Genomic DNA, 19,630 nt, shown 5'->3' with positions numbered 1-19,630 from the left:
CCCTATGACAGCTGGGATAGGCTCCAGCGCCCCCCGCGACCCTGAAAAGGATAAGCGAATGGATGGATGGATGCACACATAAAACCTGAGATAATGAATTTTCATCAGCTTCACTGAAGCTTCAGGTATTCTAGATCTTTGGGTTATTTAACTCTCCATATGTGAATGAAAAGCAGATATTTTGTTAAGGCTTGAACACACATTTGATTGTGTTATTGAAATTTTCTTTAAATGTATATGATAAAAAAGACGAGGATTGTTGGCCCCTGGATGCTTTTTTCCACATGCAAACAGAGCAAGTGTGGGTACAGGTGCACAGTTCTGTTAATGGGGTCACACTATTTCAGCAGTCAGAAGGTAGTAATAGGCCAAGATAAGCAGCAGTGCTTAAATATATTTTTAAAATGTGTAAATGTTCATAATTTTGGCATTGTTTACATTGTTTACAAGAATGGTTTTTTCAGTTAGACTGGACTAGCAGACACTTCTTTTCTGACCACTAGAGGTCAGCAGGGAGTTAGATTTGTGTTTTTGAGGGTGAATAAAAAATCCAGTGCCTTGGATTCTTTTGTCTTTCCTACAGTTTAGATATGTTAGTAGCATAATTTTCTTATTACTGTACAATGCTGCTGGAACATGACAGTCAACTATGCTTGGTAATGAAAACACAGAAAGCACAGTGGTATAGGACTTCATTTATGTAGTTATCTTTTGACAATTCACAACTTTTAGACTTATGTACACATTTTCATGTATTTAAACTGTTTCACTTTCTGTATAAATTATATTTTAGCAGACTTTGCAAAACAATTCAACCAGCACAGCGTAATGACACAGTCTAAAATATCAGGACCAACTTGAGAAAACATCATGTTTAACATCAGGTAATATACATATGGAACAAATGGTGACATTTAACAACATGCAGTTTGTTATTTGGATTTCTTAGATTGTGACTTACTGACTACAAAAGATTAAAAAAAGATGTATTTCTGTCATGTACTGTGTGTGGTACTGTGCACAACCCGTTTCTTACAGGCTGTTGTGTCTACAAGCTCTTGTTTCCTACTGAAAGGAAGACAGTTTATTCTGTGCATGTCCGATTTCATTTCACTCATGCTGGCTAAAAAGCCAATTTACAGAATTTACCACCCAAACTGTCTGCAGTAAGCATCTTTTAAAATATACATAAAAGTGCAGTAGCAGTAACAGTATCCACAGCATCTGAGGTTTTTCATGATCAAAGAAATAACAATTTGTTTAATATTTATTATTTCTATAAAGCTGGGTCAATCTCATCCTCTCATGTTTTCTTTGTCCCAACAAAGATCTTATCTCATTAATTGCTTCCCATTCCACATGCTAATGCTGACTAAACAGAATATGAACTTGTCAGTTGTAAGAAACTAACAACCTAAACAACCATCAGCTGCTTAAACCCAAAAAATGTAAAATGACACACAAAAGGGACAAACAGCTGGTGTCTGAGCTCCTTCTGGGACAATTATTTTTTCACTTGTATTTTGGTTAAGTGTAGAACCCAAAATGACTGGTTACAGTGAGGAGAGAAATGAAGTTTACCTTTCAGAAGAATTACTAGCTGGGCTTTATTTGAAAATGACCTGTTTTTCCATGACCCCAGAGGTCATTTGTATTTTAGTTTTTCATGAAAATACTTTCCCTTCCACAGACAACATAATTAAAACGGTTATTATTTTTTTAAGTACAGTTGTGGTTACAATTTCTTGCAGTTGTGCACATCACTGCTAACATTTTTCATAGCACCGTACTCACCAAGATAATCAAGGTTGAAATCATGACTGACATAAAAACATATTTATTTGCTGGGTCGAGATAGAACAAGGGCACTTACCTAATGTACCTCAGGGAAACTGAAACTAGTATTTTAGTGTAGAACAACCATTGAAACTCTGTATAACACTCTCGTCTATTTTCTTACCCAATTATCAAACTAGGGTTGTTGGGAGTTACAGTCCGTTCCATAGGCAGATCTGGTCCATTACAGCAGGCCAAAGAGGAAATGGGTTTTTCAAATGTAATGACATTTGTCTTAAGTCTGCGTACCATACAGGTTGATTGTTTCCAACCTGTCTGGCTGTTTCACTATATGTATAGTCCTGTGATGTCACCATGCTCCCAGAGTAATACTTTTGAATTAGCACCCATGAAGTAAATTTTCTTACAAATCTTGGATATAAATATTCAGTTGACAGAATAACTTCACTCAGCTATAGCACACTGGGTACAGGTGAGGTGTTGTTTTGTTACAATGTACATACCAAAGGAATGAATTGGCTGTGAAGTCTGAGTTAAGGTACAGACAAAGAGCTGTCAAACTCCACCGAAGCATGTTCTAGACCACCGTAGCCATTCAGCTTCCGCAGCTTTAGCTGGTCAACATGGATCAGACTCTGGGTCTCTAAGACTGCTTCTTTCTTCGAGAACATCTGGCTGATTTCCATGAAGGTCTTGTTTTTGGTCTCTGGGATCACAATGTAGACATAGACGGCAACAGATGCACAAATGGTGGCAAACACTAAATAACAGTAAGCTCCGGCTGACATCTGGTGGTTGGTGTTGCAGGTAAATGGAAGAAAGAAAGAAAAGGACAATTGGTTTTAAATCAAAGGTGACCCATGTCACTTTGAGTAAACTGACATTGTGTATGTCAGAATAGGTAGTTACTCTTACACTCTGACGTTTCCTTGGACTACAGGGAGTAAGAAACTGAGAAGGATTTCTGAGGCATTCACAGTGATATATCGACTTGAGGGAGATAAAACAAAGCGTAACACTGCATTACTCCCATTATGCAAACTGAGCATTAGTTCTGAAGTCGAGCTCAGCCAGCAGCACATCAGCTCACGACTGCACCGGTGTCCTTCTGTCTTCATTTAGCAGGATCGATGTAGGCGAAGCACTTTGAAACCTAGAACTACCCCGGTCTCCTCCACATGCTGTTAGTGGCTTCACCAGTATCCTGTCTGCTGTCACTGACAGCTGCTCTATTCCATCCTGTGTGCTCCCCCTGATTTAACAGCTCCCTGACTTTATGCTTTTAATAGATTCTTAAGGAATCTATTAAAAGCATAAAGACCTAAACTGGATCCTGGATAAGTGGGTACTCGAGGACTACATCAATCAGTTCTCTGCATACTACGTTTGTAAAGAAATCCACGACCGTGTATAGCTTCTACCTGTAAGAATGGGAAGACGAATCCCACAGTGAAGTTGGACAACCAGTTGAGTGAGCCTCCTATGATGTAGGCTGCAGGTCGGTGAGATTGTTTAAACAACTCTGCCGTGACCAGAAACGGCACTCCAGCTGCAACAGGAAAAAGACAGGACTTACCAAACATCAGTCACACATTGCTGTTGGATGCTCTCGCAGCGATTTCATAGTGTTCACAAGTCATTTAGTCTCACATTTGAGACAATTTATAAGTAACAAACACAATCTGACTCTTTTGGTCTCTAGTTCCAAAGTTCTTCATCCTATAGCTCCAATTATTGATCAGGATAAGGCACTTTGTCCACCTTACATCCATATGCAGCTTTATAACATGCACCTGGATGAAGCCGGAGCATCCAGAGGAAACACAGAGATAACAGATAGTTTTTATGGCAAAACTAATGTGCAGATTAACAGGGTGTGTGCAAGCAATTATATTATTTATCTTCATGATTTTATAATACATGTTCATTTATCATCTCTCGTACCAATACAGCCTTTGGGCCTAAAAATCCGCATATGGACACGAGAAACGTGTCAAAGAATGCATATCATTAATATTTAACTGTTATAGTCAGTAAAAACGGCTTTATTTGTCTCTCTTACAGAAGGTCCTAGAACCTAGAGTCAAATATACAGTCAGGGAACTTCAAATTAGAACATTTGAATGCATATCACTTTTATAAATAATTGCATTTATTAAACTTTTAAATGTCTGAATAAATGAAAATGTAACTAGAGCTGCAGTACAAAAGATTTTCAGAGACAAATTAGAGACAAATTTTTAAAGGCATGACCTGCAGAGGGTGCTGTTCAACCACTACACAGAGCAACCCAAACCACCTGCAACTCACAGGTTACAAAAGAATAACATCACACATCAGCTGCAATCAGAGCAGACTACACTCACCTGTTTACTACTCTAGAAACTATTGTCATCCACCTGTACAAAAGCTTAAATTACATTCTGGTTTATATAACTCTTAAAACTCTTTTAGCAGCAATCAGTGATAGTCTGTTTATCTGAGATCATGCACGAGTCTCTAAACACCAGAGGTGGGACCAAGTCATTGTTTTGCAAGTCTCAAGTAAGTCTCAAGTCTTTATCCTCAAGTCTCAAGTAATGTCAGGCAAGTCAGAGTCGAGTCTCAAGTCACTGGTGTAAAAGTCCGAGTCAAGTCACAAGTCTGAAATTTTGAATTTCAAGTCCTTTCGAGTCTTTAAAAAAAACAAACGAAAAAATAATGTTGCAGTTATGCTAAATGTAAATATTAGACCATGTAATTTTAAAATCTGTGTTTTTCTCAACACATGACAAAATAGTGAACTTAGAAAATATACACAAATTGTGAAATTGCACCTCTTTAAAATGCAGCTCAATTAAACCTAGCTCCAAGAATAATTTTCACCGACAGTTCTGAGATAAGCTGCATGTTATTCTTGGATGCGCTTGTAGGACCGGCTTTAAAATCGCATGACAAAAATATCATACAAAAAAAACTGCATCACCAACGTAGCCTGGACAACATTTGCTAGTTAGATGAAGTCAGCCATCTCATCGTAGCATATTTATATGCATATTTATAATTATACGGTTCTTGGAGTGAGTGCATACACTCATGAAGTTTAGTAACTTCAGGTCACTGCAACAAGCCCAGGTACAGTTTACCGACGGATGGGTGCAGGACCTTGAAATGCACCGTGTAGAACGAAAGACCATCGTACGTATCATAAGTTTACCAGTCTCACAAATCGTCGTCATAAATACACGTTCGTTAACCGTTTATTAATAGGACCTTTGAGCTCAACGGTAATTAATTAGTAGTGGAAATAATTTCTGGTTCATCACAGAAATGTAGCAGTGACAATAATATTGTATGCTGTAATCGTACTGGGCAATTAGTGATACAAAAAACCTGTTTTATCCTGTGAATAAAAGTATATGTTTTTGTCAATGTACCATAATAACAGAAGCGAAACGCAATATTGTGTCAGGACAATTCACTATTTATGCACAATAAATAAAGGAGCATAGCGCGACCATTTCTGTTCTTGCTTGTAACCTATATCACCAATTATGTTAAGAAAAGTGACGCATTAACTACAACAGCAGACTGACCTTTGTGTAAATGCTTGGAGCAGAGTAACCTGTGAGCTGGAGGGTTCTGGGACGTTATATTTGATCTTTGAATGGCTGCGATCCAGTCGCGTCTTTGTTACTTTGGAAACATGAACAATTTCTCTTCAACGACGTAATCCGATAACAACCGATCTCTTTACCCGTCGGCTTCCCGTGGCTGTCATGTGACCGGCTATTGCAGTTAATAATACAACAGCTTCTTGACATTTTTGTGTTTCTTTTTATCGCTGTGTGACTGATTTTAATTGAAAGCCTGCGTGCGCTAGTACTGCTTGCCACGAGTTCCCAGAATCCTTTGCGGTTCTACCCGTGAATGACGTCACATTTTCAATCTCTATATAATATGCATGTTAAATTTTATATTTGGGGTGAAATATCAAGTCTTTTCAAGTAAACCGGTTCAAGTCCAATTCAAGTCCCAAGTCATTGGTGTAAAAGTCCAAGTCAAGTCACAAGTCTTAGAACATTTTTTCAAGTCAAGTCTAAAGTCATAAAATTAATGACTCGAGTCTGACTCGAGTCCAAGTCATGTGACTCGAGTCCACACCTCTGCTAAACACACTATTGTTCATGGCTCTGCCCAGCAATAGTTCACATATAACCCATCCACAAATCCTGGCTAGTAAAAGATTCCAGTTTCCAAACACACGCGTTTAAATGGATATTAAACATACCAAAAATTCCAAAGGTTTCTAAAACATGTGGGAAAAAGAAAATCGTTTCGCCTGTAGCTGTATGAATGCCATGCCTGCTGACATAATGTTGTCTACTTGATATTAACCCTCTCCAGGCAGGCGTTGCCGATTTCCAACAGTTAAAAACTAACAACCTGATTACCCCACATACATATTTTATGAGTTTCTTTTACCACTGCAGGACTTGGTTGTGCATTAGCAACAAAAAACTTGAGCCTGAGAGGGTTAAAACCATTTAATCACTGTCAAATATGAAATGGGCAGCAGTTAGATTTTTGCAGGCAGCCACCGCTTTGATGCATCAACTAGTTTGTTTTTTGGCTCTTATGTTTTGATTTTTTCGTTTTTTGCTTCTGTCGACATCATGTGATAACCACACCAAAATAATACTTTGAACAGGTAAATCTGTTAATAGTTGTCATTTAAATGAACCAGTCCTTTAACATGCAGTATAAAGCAACTTGCCTGGGCCAATACAGAAGCCAGCAATAATGCCCACCACACAGCAGACACTGATGTAGCGCATGAATGACAAATGAGCCTGCAATGAGAACAAACAGCAGAACATTGAAGAAGTCTGACAGTATTTATGTAGCTTCTCTAAGCGAAAATGAGTCTTTTTGTTAAACACTGCTTTAAATATGTATTCTCTCTCTCTCTCACACACACACACACACACACACACACACACACACACACACACACACACACACACACACACACACACACACACACACACACACACACACACACACTTACCTGTAAAATGAGGGCCAGTGTTATCCCAGTACTGCAGATACCCATCATAGCAAAACCCCCAATCATGAGAGGCCTGCGGCCCAGCTTCTCTATAGTAAAACACTCAATAAGGAGAGACAGATGCTTTATTAGACACTACTGAGTGGAACACATGTGTTTGTGTTTCGACTCAAGGTGTGTTTACACCAACTTAGCATACAAAATGAGAAGCACTAGCCTAGCTCACCTTAGAAATACAGAGTCAATGGGCTAATGATGATGTTTAAAATAGCAGTTTGGATGGTCGTTAGGTGTGTCGCAATACTAGAGTTTCACATTTGATGCTAATATACAGGATACTTTGGTACCATAGGGGGGAAAATGACGACAACAACAAAAAAACATGCTGTTGCTGATCAGGGCTTCGTTCCTTTTGCTGGAAGCTGAATGTTAGGACTTGGAATGATGTCACTCCTCAGTTAACCAAATGTCAGAAGCAGCATGAAAGAACTTGTGGAGCCAATCATCCATTTGCACCACTGTGACAATCTGTTTTTGTTCCAACTTAAATGCAACATCATTTGAGTTGTTAAGGAACCTATGGCGTTATTTTTGTGCCACTATTCTGAGCGCATGTAAAAAATGTTTGCAGGTGCAAGTTTTGCATTTTGAGGAGAAATTTACTTTGAGCGAAGAAAAACTAAATTTGAATGAACAAAATTCATTGCTGCGTGCAAAAAGTGTATTGCAGTGTTTGCTATTATCCACACACACACACAACAGCAGCCCCTCTCGCTCAGTTTTTGCATTTGCGCTCGCTCACAACGTGTTTCTCGCGCTCTCAACATTTCTGCCCGTGTGCGCTCAACTTTCTGTACACCGTTATATTTGTGCCACAAAACCAGCCAATCACAGACTTGGATGCAAAAAAATCTGATTGGCTGTTTCCAGCAAACATCCGCTGATACTAGAAAGTAATATTAAATCAATTCTAACAACAGCTGATCAAGCTTAAACGTGCTGCTGTTGTTCAGCGCGACATCCGCTGGTTTCCTCTTTCTGGCGCAAAGTGGGCGATAAACAAGAGAGACGGGACTTGTGATCTTTGATCAGTTTCATGACTGAAGTAACAACAGGAGAGGGAGGGGAGAGAATGAGAGAAGAAGAAACAGCTGTGCAGCAAAAACACAGAATAACTCCAGCTTTGTGTCTTTTTCATTGTAGCTGAAGTACCACACAAACTGTTCCTCTTCCCCTCAATACGGATGTGTTAATCAGTGTTGGTCAAGTTACTTGAAAAAAGTAATCAGTAACTAATTACTGATTACTTCCCCCAGAAAGTAATCCAGTTACTTTACTGATTACTTATTTTCAAAAGTAATTAATTGCTTAGTTACTTAGTTACTTTTTAAAAACACGATTTACAAGCTGAAGAGGTGATAAAGTGATAGATCTTTCAGCCCAATTCTACTTTTTCTGCATAATCCATCATACAAAATGTAATCAAATGGAAAAGTCTCTTTTTAAAACTTGTTTTATTAGTTTTAATCTTTTAACTTTATGCATCAAGCAAAAATTTAATTATCTGCAACATTCTCTGACTGGAATAAATTAGTTTAACATTTAAACCTATTTTCTGCACATTCCAGCACATAAAATAAAATATTTTTTGTGTTTACACTCAGTCTTTCAAATAGATGCAAGTAAAACACAGCAGAAAATAAATAAAGTCACAGACTCAGCGGTCCTGTTGCTCTATTTTCACCTGTAAAGCAGGAGTGGGGTAGGCGGAGGTTTACCCTGGTGCAGGTGTGCCGCGGTCAGTGGAAGAATCCGCGAGTTTCTCTGTGAGTTTCCCATTACGTCGTAGCTACTCGGTGCTTGTTGGAAGTTTAGGGGTTTTTTCGCTGTAAAGAGAAGTTTTCTTCCCACGCACAGCGGACACTAATGTTTTTGTCACTTTTTATGGAATCAAACTCAAAGTAAGGTCAGTACTTCCACGCTTTAAACGCTGCACGCTCATACTCTCTCTGCACTCGATATATGATCCATTGTTGATCTGCACACAGCTGTTGCCACGAACGGCGCACTCGCTTACGTCACTGTCCTGAGACATTCTCGCAGAAAAATCACGGTTTTAGTAACGCAGTAACGCAGCGTTCCTACGGGAAAGTAACGGTAATCTAATTACTGTTTTTGCAATAGTAATCCCTTACTTTACTCGTTACTTGAAAAAAGTAATCAGATTACAGTAATGCGTTACAAGTAACGCGTTACTGCCCATCTCTGGTTGTAATTGGTCCAGCCCAGAGTTGATGATGACCAATTGACTAATCCACCACCTTTCATTGTTTATACCAGGGGTGCTCACACTTTTTCTGCATGTGAGCTACTTATAAAATGACCAAGTCAAAATGATCTACCCACTACAAAAATCCAAAACATATACTTATTTATAAATATATTGAGGATTCTTTATATCTACAATGTATATACATGCATAACCGCAATATCCAATATTTCACAACACAATTAACTATGTAAATTTTTTGTCATTACCTGAGTTTACTCTGATGACTTGCACTGAATTGAATCAGCCAGGGATGCATAGTCCGGACAGTAGCTGCTGACGGCCAGGTTTAAGAGAAAAAACCGAGAGCTAAAAATTGGAGTTAACTCGCTGACTAGCTTGTCAGTTTTACTACACTTCGCGCCGCTGTTTGCGCATGCGCAGCGACCTAAGCGTCAGAAAAAATCTGCTGTCATCTGACTGGCTTCCCTGTATCAATCAAGTGACGGGATGGATGATAGGCTGGCATCTATTTTTTTAATGCCATGCGATCTACCAATACTACCTTTGCGATCGACTGGTCGATCGCGATCGACGTATTGAGCACCCCTGGTTTATACTGTTACAAAAACAAACAAACATAAAACTTTGGCCAGTCCAGCTGTGCGGTCAGCTGGTGGGTAACAGGCATCTCCGAAAACGTCAGAGCACTTGTGCAAATATGTGATGTCCTGATGAATCGAGCAGATATTTGAAGTTTACACAGAAACATTCTCGCATGAAAATATCTTTAAAGTTTATTTTGTGACTCAGACAGAGTAATATTTCAAACTCCGCCACTCTATGTTCCTCCGCGACTGCCTCGTTTGAGTTTTGGACAAATGCATTCTGGGATATTGCATTTCGTCATTTCGAGCTGATTGGAGACCAAAACAGCCAATCAGATTTTTTTGCATCCAAGTCTGTGATTGGCTGGTTTTGTGGTACAACTATAACGATGTACACAAAGAGTTGAACGCGCACAGGCAGAAATGTTGAGAGCGTGAGCAACACATTGCGAGCGCAAATACAAAAACTGAGCGAGAGGGGCTGCTGTTGTGTGTGTGTGTGGATAATAGCAAACACTGAAATACATTTTTTGCAGGCAGCAATGAAGTTTATTCGCTCAAATTCAGCTTTTCTTCGCTCAAAATAAATTTCTCCTCAAAATGCAACACTTGCACCTGCAAACATTTTTTACGTGCGCTCAGAATAGTGGCACAAAAATAACGTTGCTGGTAAACTTTTCTCAGACGTTTCCAGTTTCAGTTTTGGACATAAGACTTTTTAGACAACAAATATTAGTATTATGCTATCATGTGATGACTGTGTATTCGCATTAACATATGGGCAGTATGATAAACTTGCTTCCTTGCTTAGCACTGGTTAGCACCATTGCATGCACCAGTTTTTTGGAGCCATTCTGTACGGAGTCTTCATGCACTCCTACTTCCTTTCACAGGTCAGAGATGTGTTATGTTAATTGGTGATTCCAAATTTTCTGTTTCATATACATTACCTATAAAGGCCTATCAACAACTGGATTTTCACCATTTGACCATTTGTCTGATAAATACTTGCAGCAGCATTTGCAGTGTTGTTGTCAGCTACTGTTCATGTGTTCAGCTTTGCGCCACCTTGTCTGCTGCAATGCAGTGTGAGTCAGTGTGTGTCAACTGGAGGACGATGGTGCTGTTGCTATCGACACTGTTGCAAACTAGTACCTAATGTGATGGACTGATTCTTATATAGTGTTTTTCTGATAAACTCGAGCACTCAAAATATTTTGCAACAATGGAAACAGCTAGGCAAGGTGTTTCTCTCTGCTTCCCTCCTTTAAGCTAAGCTGGCCCCAAAATCACTTCCTGATTTCAGTTCTGTACATGATGAATATCTGTTTTTGTGGAAATAAAATGCAATACAACACTAATACAAAGGTAACATCAACTGCTATATAATTGCATGAATTCTAATTTGTATGCTTACCCCAATGAGTCCAGCAATGATCTCTATAATTCCTGTTCCTGCTGTGGTATACTGGATCTCTGGAGCTGGAATTCCGGCATTTTCAAAGATGCTGTTGGTGTAGAACCATATCTGTGGTGAAAGAGAAATGCAGGTAAATATCTGACAGTCAGTCAAGGTGTGATTGAAATGCTCACTTCCATATTTAATACAGTGGGTTAAAGACAAGTATTGCATAAAGTGTATGGAATATTTCTACATACAATGAACAAAAATATTAACGCAAACTTTTGTTTTTGCTCCCATTTTCCATGAGCTGAACTTAAAGATCTGAAACATTTTCTACAAACACAAAGAAGCCATGACTGTCAAATATTGTTCACAAATCTGTCTAAATCTGTGTTAGTGAGAACTTCTCGTTCGCCGAGATCATCCATCCCACCTCACAGGTGTGCTGATTGGACAGCATGAATATCGCACAGGTGTGCCTGAGACTGCCCACAATAAAAGCCCACTCTGAAATATGCAGTTTGATCACACAGCACAATGCTACAGATGTCGCCGCTTTTGAGGGAGCGTGCCATTGGCATGCTGACTGCAGGAATGTCAACCAGAACTGTTGCCTGTGAAATGAACGTTCATTTCTCTGCCATAAGCCGTCTTCAAAGGTGTTTCAGAGAATTTGGCCGTACATCAACCGGCCTCACAATCGCAGACCACATGTAACCACACCAGTCCAGGACCTCCACATCCAGCATGTTCACCTCCAGGATGGTCGACCAGGTGGAGACCAGCCACCCAGACAGCTGCAGCAACAATCGGTTTGCATAACCAAAGAATTTCTGCAAAAACTGTCAGAAACCGTCTCAGGGAAGCTCATCTGCATGCTCGTGGTCCTCATCGGGGTCTGGACCTGACTGCAGTTTGTCACTTTAACCACCTTGTGTCAGGTTTCAGTTAACGGACTCAGGCGCAGACCGGGACTCCTTACAGGATTTACAGATTTTATTTACACAACGACACCAGGTGATGCTATTTACAAAGTGCTGGAGGGAGGGGAGGGGGGTCCAGGGTTCCGGGGTGTGTGAGGGAAAAGACGGGAATCTGACGCCCTCCAAAGGCTCTCTCTCTTCACTCCCCACACTGGGGAAACACCATCCACTCACTCGTCCACGGGATGACAGGCCGGCTGGGAAAGGTCCGGGATAGATCTGTACACAGAGATTATAGTTAGAGGCGAACAGACGGAACGAACTCACAGATCCTTATTTACAATCTACTGAGCGACTGACGCTGATAACTCAACGATCCAGCGACGAGTGACACAGTGCTGCTGTCTTAAATCGGCCTTGTGATTATCCCGATAGGCAGCAGGTGCGTGGGCCAGGGGCGGGAGCCCATAATGAGCATCGCCCCGGCAGGAGAGAGAGAGAGAGCGAAAACATGTTGCCTAACACAGAATCAGCTGGTGAGGCACAGGGACCATGACACCTTGAGTGGGCGAATGCTCTCATTTGATGGCGTCTGCCACGTTGGAGAGGTGTTTTGATGACAGATGTTTTTACTGTGCAGGGCAGATGGCAGACAGCTTGTGTGGCGTTGTGTGGATGAGCAGTATGCTGACGTCAGCGTTGTGGATTGAGTGGCCCATGGTGGCGGTGGGGTTATCATTTATCCATGACCATAAGCTCATGTTACAGCATGATAATGCACGACCCCATATTGCAAGGATCTGTACACAACTCCTTGGAAGCTGAAAACATCCCAGTTCTTGCATGGCCAGCATACTCACCAGACATGTTTGGGACGCTCGGCTCGGCGTATACGACAGCGTGTTCCAGTTCCTGCCAATATTCAGCAACTTTGCACAAGTATTGAAGAGGAGTGGACCAACAATCAACAACCTGATCAACTCTATGCCCAATGCACACCATTTGCCTCACGCAGGCAACACATCTCCATTGGATGTGTTGCACCAGATACTGACTGGTTTTGCGACATCTGTAGCATTGTGCTGTGTGATCATACTGCATATTTCAGAGTGGGCTTTTATTGTGGGCAGTCTCAGGCACACCTGTGCAATATTCATGCTGTCCAATCAGCACCATGACATGCCACACCTGTGAGGTGGGATGGATGATCTCGGCGAACAACAGATAACACAGATTTAGACAGATTTTTGAACTATATTTGACAGTCATGGCTCCTTTGTGTTTGTAGAAAATGTTTCAGATCTTTAAGTTCAGCTCATGGAAAATGGGAGCAAAAACAAAAGTGTTGCATTTATATTTTTGTTCAGTGTAAATCCCTAACAGTTTTGGTCTTTATTATTTTACAAAAAATTAACAGATGGAGATCTGGAGTTTATTCTTTAGTGTTGAAGTTCTATTTATTAGCTCTTCATTTAGAAAACATGTTAAAAGTGGCCAAATCACCAAAAATGTAAACAAATGATGATGAATGCACTTCAGCAGCAATAAGTGTCATGGAAAACTACAGTAATCCTTGGTTAAGTAAAACCCCTCTACAACATCAAGAGCACTCTTAAGAAGGTTGGCATGTCGTTGTCAAACTAACACCTTGATGCATGTAAATACAGAAGGTTTACAAGGTGCAAAACACTGGTCACACTCAAGAGGATACTTTACTAAAAAATATAACTAAAAGAGCCTGCACGGTTCTTGAAAAAAAATCTTTGGACAGATAAAATCAAGATTGGCTTATACAAGAATGATGGGAATGGTATGGAGAAAGAAAAGAACAGCGCATGACCTGATATACACCACATCGTGTTTTAAACATGGTGGAGGCAATATGGTGGCATGGGCATGCTGAGACGAGTAGCAGGGGGAACTCTGAAGCGTAAATAGCTACACTGCTCAGATTCAGCAAAATGTTGCAGATCTGTTTGGACAGCACTTCACAGCACAGGGATAATGTTTGTGGCACTGTCCCTTTGCTTTGAAGAAGCAACCCAATAGTTTCTCAAAGTAAAGACACAGGATATTGTTCAGGTAAATAGGTCACCTGATCTCAACCAAGTAGAGGATGCTTTTCAGTGACTTAAAAAACACGACTTAAGGCAGAAAGTCATCTTTACTGTCTACAGTAAAGGCACTACAGAATATCAGTCATTTTGTTGAAGAAAAGCAAATGACAAAAGTAGTCCGTGCAGTCAACTTGTTGTATTTTTTTTTGTGTGATTTATTAAAGAAAGGAAATTGGTCATTTTGATTAAAATTATATATATATTATTAGGTTAATAATAATAATAATGATAATAATTTCTTAATAATAACGTCTGCTACAGAACTGCAATACAGTGCACAGAGAAACTCCAAGGGCTAAATCTCAGAGTTCTTGTTTTCAGTTCATAAATGTAAAATTAAAAAACAAAACTGAATATTTAGCTTTGAAAGAGTCACCAGAAAAAACACTAACAGGAAAAAGAACATTGCAGTATGTTTTAGCTTTAGCTGCTGAATAAACCACGAAACCTCTGGAAAAATGTTGCTTGGACAGATGAGACCAAAGTGAAGATATGTGACAATAATGCACAATGCACAGCAAAAACACCTCATAGTGCTTTGTAGCCACAAGACCCAGGCACTTTGTAGTCACTGAGTAATCCATAGGCTTGTCTGAATACCAGAGTATTGTAGAGTCAAAGGTGAAGTCATCTGTCCAACAGCTAAAGCTTGGCCAAAACTGAACAAACTAACAGGAAAATAATCCCAAACTCAACAGCAAATCTAAAACAGGACGGCTGAAAATGAAAAGAATCGAGGTGTTGCTATTGCAATAACACAACTTTTTCAGCTAATATTTTAAAATAAGTATCATGTGATATATCACATTTTTGTTCATCGGAAGTTGTGTTTACCTTATTTAAGTCCTTTAAGACCAGATTATGACTTATTATGATTATTATTTTATTAGAACTGGAATTTGCTTGTAAAAAAAAAAAGGCAAAGCAGGCCATTAAGGTTATAATGACAATGGTTTTTAACTTTTTTTTCTTTAAAAAATAAAATAAACATAATTCAACAACAAAAAAATCAACACTATTAACCATATAACCATTAACCTTTTTTTTATATGTAAATTTTTATGTAAATTGACTCTCCTCAATTGTGCAGTTATTTACCTCTTTTTTTTAAACTTTTTTTAGAAGAAGTACACACACACACACAACATATATACAAGGCATTTACCACTCTGATATCTTTTTTTTTAACATTGGTGACCATTCATCCAGAGACCGTTTTTAACTTTAGTCTTTCAGCAGTTTTTTCCACAACATAGACGGCCGTCAGACAGTTTTTTCACTCCTTCATTAAGATCACATTAAAATACATTACTAAATTAAAATACCTCCCGTCTGTAAACCTTTACCTTATCGTTGTAGAGGGGTATGTGTGTCCCTGGGATCCCAGGGGGAATCTTGCTGGTGGGCGTTTTGCCCCCTGGTAGGTATCCCATGGGAAATTGGTCTTGGGTGAGAGACCAGACAAAGAGCGATTCAGAAAACCCTATGAGAGCCTTAAGGGAACAGTTCACACTGCCCAGGATGGGGTTACCGCGACCAGGGCACTGCCATGGAGCCAGGCCTGGGGGAGGGTGAGCACCTAGTGGCCGGGCCTTAGTCCATGGAGCCTGGCTGAGTGCAGCCCAAAGATGGGGCATGAGATCACACTCCTGTAGGTCCATCACCTGCAGGAGGCACCGTAGGAGTCAGGCGCAGTGTGTGTTGGGAGTCGGACAAAGGCAGAGACCCTGGCGGACCAAAACCCAGCTTCAGAGGTTGGCAATGGGGACATAAAACCTGAAGGGGAAGGACCTGAACTAGTGTGAGAGGTGACAGATTGAGAGGTACTGGCTAGATATACTGTAGTTGGGCTCACCTCAACATAGAGCTTGGGCTCTGGAACCAATCTCCTGGAGAGTGGGATGGCTGGTTGAGGGTGCTCCACCTGGGGACTTCTTACTGGGAAACTTCAGTGCTCATGTGGGCAATGACAGTGAAAGCTGGAGGGTTGTGATTGGGAGGAACCAACCAGTCGTACCTGATTCTTTGCACAGTTCTCTTCTGCAAACCACAGTTTGTCCATACTGCACACCATGGTCAAACAGAAAAGTGTCCATAAGTGTACATGGGACCAGACCCCCCCGGGCCGTACGTCGAGGATCAGCCATGGCTGCATGTTCTGGAGGCTTGGGTGAAGTGAGAGACTGAGCTGTCAGCTGATCACCACTTGGTGGTGAGTTGGATTAGGTGGCCAGTGGAGGACACTGGACAGACCTGGTGCACCCAAACATATATGGAGGGTGTTCTGAGAACTCCTAGCAGAGGCCCATGAGATCATCAACTCTCACCTCCGGCAGAGCTTTGACAGGATTCAGAGAATGAGGACACTGAGTGTCAATGGACCCTGTTCAGCCCCATTCCTGAGGCTGTTGCACTGAACTGTGACTATAAGCTGGTTGGTGCTTGTTGTGGTGGTAACCCCCGAAGCAGCAGAAATTACATGCTTACTCACAGCAAAGTGGCTTTTCCTGGGCTTTCTCTCCTGCAATTGCTTTGCAATGTCTAATTAGTTCTTGGTATTTAAGAACCAGCTGTTTTCCACCAGATCCTTGTCACCATCATGGTGACCGTGATTCACAGTTTATGTTTTTTGCTCCGTAGTACTCTGTTCTCATTCATTCCCTTGTTCCTTAGCAATTCCAAGCTCACTAACATGCATTCCTTGTAAAGTTTGAAGAGCACTGTCAGTTTAACTTAACTGAGTCAAACTGATAGCTGCCACTGCTTTAAAAACAAGGACACACCTGCTTTCCCACTTTCCACTGAACCACTCACCTTTCCTCTTGATTTCTGCCCATTCGCTGTAAACCCTCTGAAACATACTGTAAATCATGCAAGATACTGTCTCCAGTTTCACCATGGCCACAGTTAACTTCTCCTTTCATCTCCTACAGACACTCAGCTCTGCTCTGCAGATTGAGTTTTTTGGACAGAGAGGACAGATGGTTTGAAAGAGGAGTGAAAGAAGCATCTATGTCCACTGTGAGCGACCATCTTTGAACAGAGGCGGGGCTTACGACACCAACTCTCTGCCATCTATAATCCAGTTTTGAGATCCCTTCCCAGACGCCTTAACGCCCACTCACATCCTGGGCCATCTGACCTCAGGAATTCGCATGATAAGGTGGGGTCAGGTTTCACAATGAACACACCCGAAACTCTGGCTGATTGGGACCCACACCCAGTTTCCCACCTTGGCTCAGGCGATTAGAGGATCATCAGGGGTCCTTTTGTCCCTCTGTGGGGGGAAACTCCCACTAGGTTTATATCTGGGACTCTCCACCATTTGACCTTAGAACTGAAGAAGCTTCTCGGATGAGAGGTGAAACGTCTTCAAGCAACTTAAAGAAGTCCAGACGCTTTTCTTTGCAAGCTCCTTTGACTACGATGACCTGGATGACTGAGAACCTTCACAGACATACTGAGTTTTCTGTTTTCCAGCCTGAAAGTTCAGAGTTTTGTCTTGTGCAGGTTCACTCATTCACATCTTGGCGTTTACAGAGCCTGTGCCTGAGTCTGCCAACTTAAAGACTGTTAATTGTGCTCTTGGAACAGTCCTCTCAAAAAATATATTTTTTGTGTGAGCTGTGTGGAGGCTTTTGCTTCTCCCAGAGTCGAGTGCCCCACTAATCCCTGTCTGAGCCTGGGGCAGAGGTCTCCATGCAGCCAGCAGACTCTATGCTGTCAGCGTGTGAGTGCGAGCGCTTCAGCGCCAGAGCCCGTTCCACATGGTCTCCACATTCCAAAGATTCCTCAGTCTGGGTCATTGCAGTCCCAGACTTCAGTGGACTCCACACTGCCATGAATCCACCCAATGGCAAGGGTTAAATGCCTTCCGCGTAAGATGAAAAAAGCAGACAGGACTACTGGGAAGTCAGCAAAGAGAGATGGCAAAGGAAAAAGTTTATGGGGAATTGTATGTGAGGCTGGACACAAAGAATAACAAAAGGATTTCTATTCAGTGGCTAGAGAGGGAGAGGTCAAGCTGGGTGTGCAGCAGGTCAGGGTAACACTGATTACATGGAAATGTACAAATGAGTACTTTGAAGATCTGATTATGAAAATGATGAAGACAGAGAGGAGAAGGAAGTGCAGAGGATTAGGGCAGCTAGGAAGAGGATGGAGGTCAAGCAGAAATCTGCACGGAGTATTATTTAATTCAATTACATTTCTATTAATTCAAATCAGAACAGCAGTCGCCTCATGGTGATATTTAGATATATACTGTATTTATATTGTAAAGTAAAGAACCTAAAATAATACAGAGAAAAGAGTGAATGCCAAGACATGATGTTCACAAATAACACTGTGATATGTAGAGTAGGAAGCAGGTAGAAGAGAGCGAGTCAGTAGAAGTAATAAATAACACATGAAAATGACAGAGAGACAGGTGTAACAGTGTAGATGTAACATCATGTTGGGGCTGGTCCTAACAGCAGTAGCTGCTTCAGGCTCTATTTGTGAAGAGCACATTAACTAAATAACAATGGTAGTAAGATAGTACTGCTGGGATGTCTTCTAACAAGCTAACATGAGCCTCATGAGTCATTTGACTTACTGCATTTTAAAAAAGGATTTTGTTGAGTGTTTAATGTTTTTTGTGTAAAACCTTTTTTTGTTTGAACAATTAAATGATGGATGAATAATAACGTATTTAGAAATATTTATTTATAATTACACATATTATTTATTATTCGTTAAATTCTCACATGATTAATTTAATGTCTCACTCCACAAATTACGTTAAAAAGTCATTTGTAAATGAGTTTCATATTTTATATTCATATTTAACTGCAGACTTGCTGATCCATTCATAACATGCTTTATTTCAATGTGCGTGACTCTCTTGCTCCTCCATGCTTTAACACCTCAGCAGCTGTAAAAATGCAAAAAGGTTGATTTCTGCTACAACATCTACACGTGTGTATAACTATTTACTGTTCTTACAGCGTCGATGCCAGACAGCTGCATGCCAATGTTGATGACCACCACACTCAGCACCTGCCATCGGACCGTGTCATCCAGCATCAGTTTCCATACTGACAGTGTTTCCACTGAGAACAGGGAACGCTGCTCCTCCTGCATCTCTTCAATCTCAGCCTGGATGTTACATTTAGCTCTGTACCACTTCAGAGCTAAGAGAAAAGAGTAGCGTGGTTATAGTGCATCGTTTAAAAATACACACACACCACATATACTTACCAATATATATATATATATATATATATATATATATATATATATATATATATATATATATATATATATATATATATATATATATATATATATATATATATATATATATATATATGTGTATATATATACGTATATATATATATATATATATATATATATATATATATATATATATATATATATATATATATATATATATATACATATATATATATATATATAT

The 19,630-nt window shown here is 40.3% G+C and overlaps 1 protein-coding gene across 1 annotated transcript in view; it reads right to left on the bottom strand.

Moving 5' to 3' along the window:
* Positions 1 to 690: 690 nt before the first annotated feature.
* The window catches only part of slc2a15a (solute carrier family 2 member 15a), a 48,074-nt gene continuing 29,134 nt past the window's right edge, over positions 691 to 19,630 (bottom strand). The window contains exons 7-12 of the mRNA XM_085427280.1: positions 19,156 to 19,343; positions 11,142 to 11,252; positions 6,848 to 6,949; positions 6,554 to 6,629; positions 3,219 to 3,346; positions 691 to 2,585 (exon numbers count right to left, since the gene is read on the bottom strand). Of these exons, the coding sequence (XP_085283406.1) occupies positions 2,331 to 2,585; positions 3,219 to 3,346; positions 6,554 to 6,629; positions 6,848 to 6,949; positions 11,142 to 11,252; positions 19,156 to 19,343 (860 nt within the window). The 3' untranslated portion in view covers positions 691 to 2,330. The remainder of the gene's footprint in view (positions 2,586 to 3,218; positions 3,347 to 6,553; positions 6,630 to 6,847; positions 6,950 to 11,141; positions 11,253 to 19,155; positions 19,344 to 19,630) is intronic.

Source organism: Rhamphochromis longiceps, linkage group LG13 (genome assembly GCF_057381845.1).
Source record: "Rhamphochromis longiceps isolate RC_006_pf linkage group LG13, R_longiceps_female_GT1.1, whole genome shotgun sequence".
In the NCBI taxonomy this organism is placed as follows: domain Eukaryota; kingdom Metazoa; phylum Chordata; class Actinopteri; order Cichliformes; family Cichlidae; genus Rhamphochromis; species Rhamphochromis longiceps.
The sequence above is the reverse complement of the archived record's forward strand: the minus strand, read 5'-3'. Positions and strand labels throughout refer to the sequence as shown.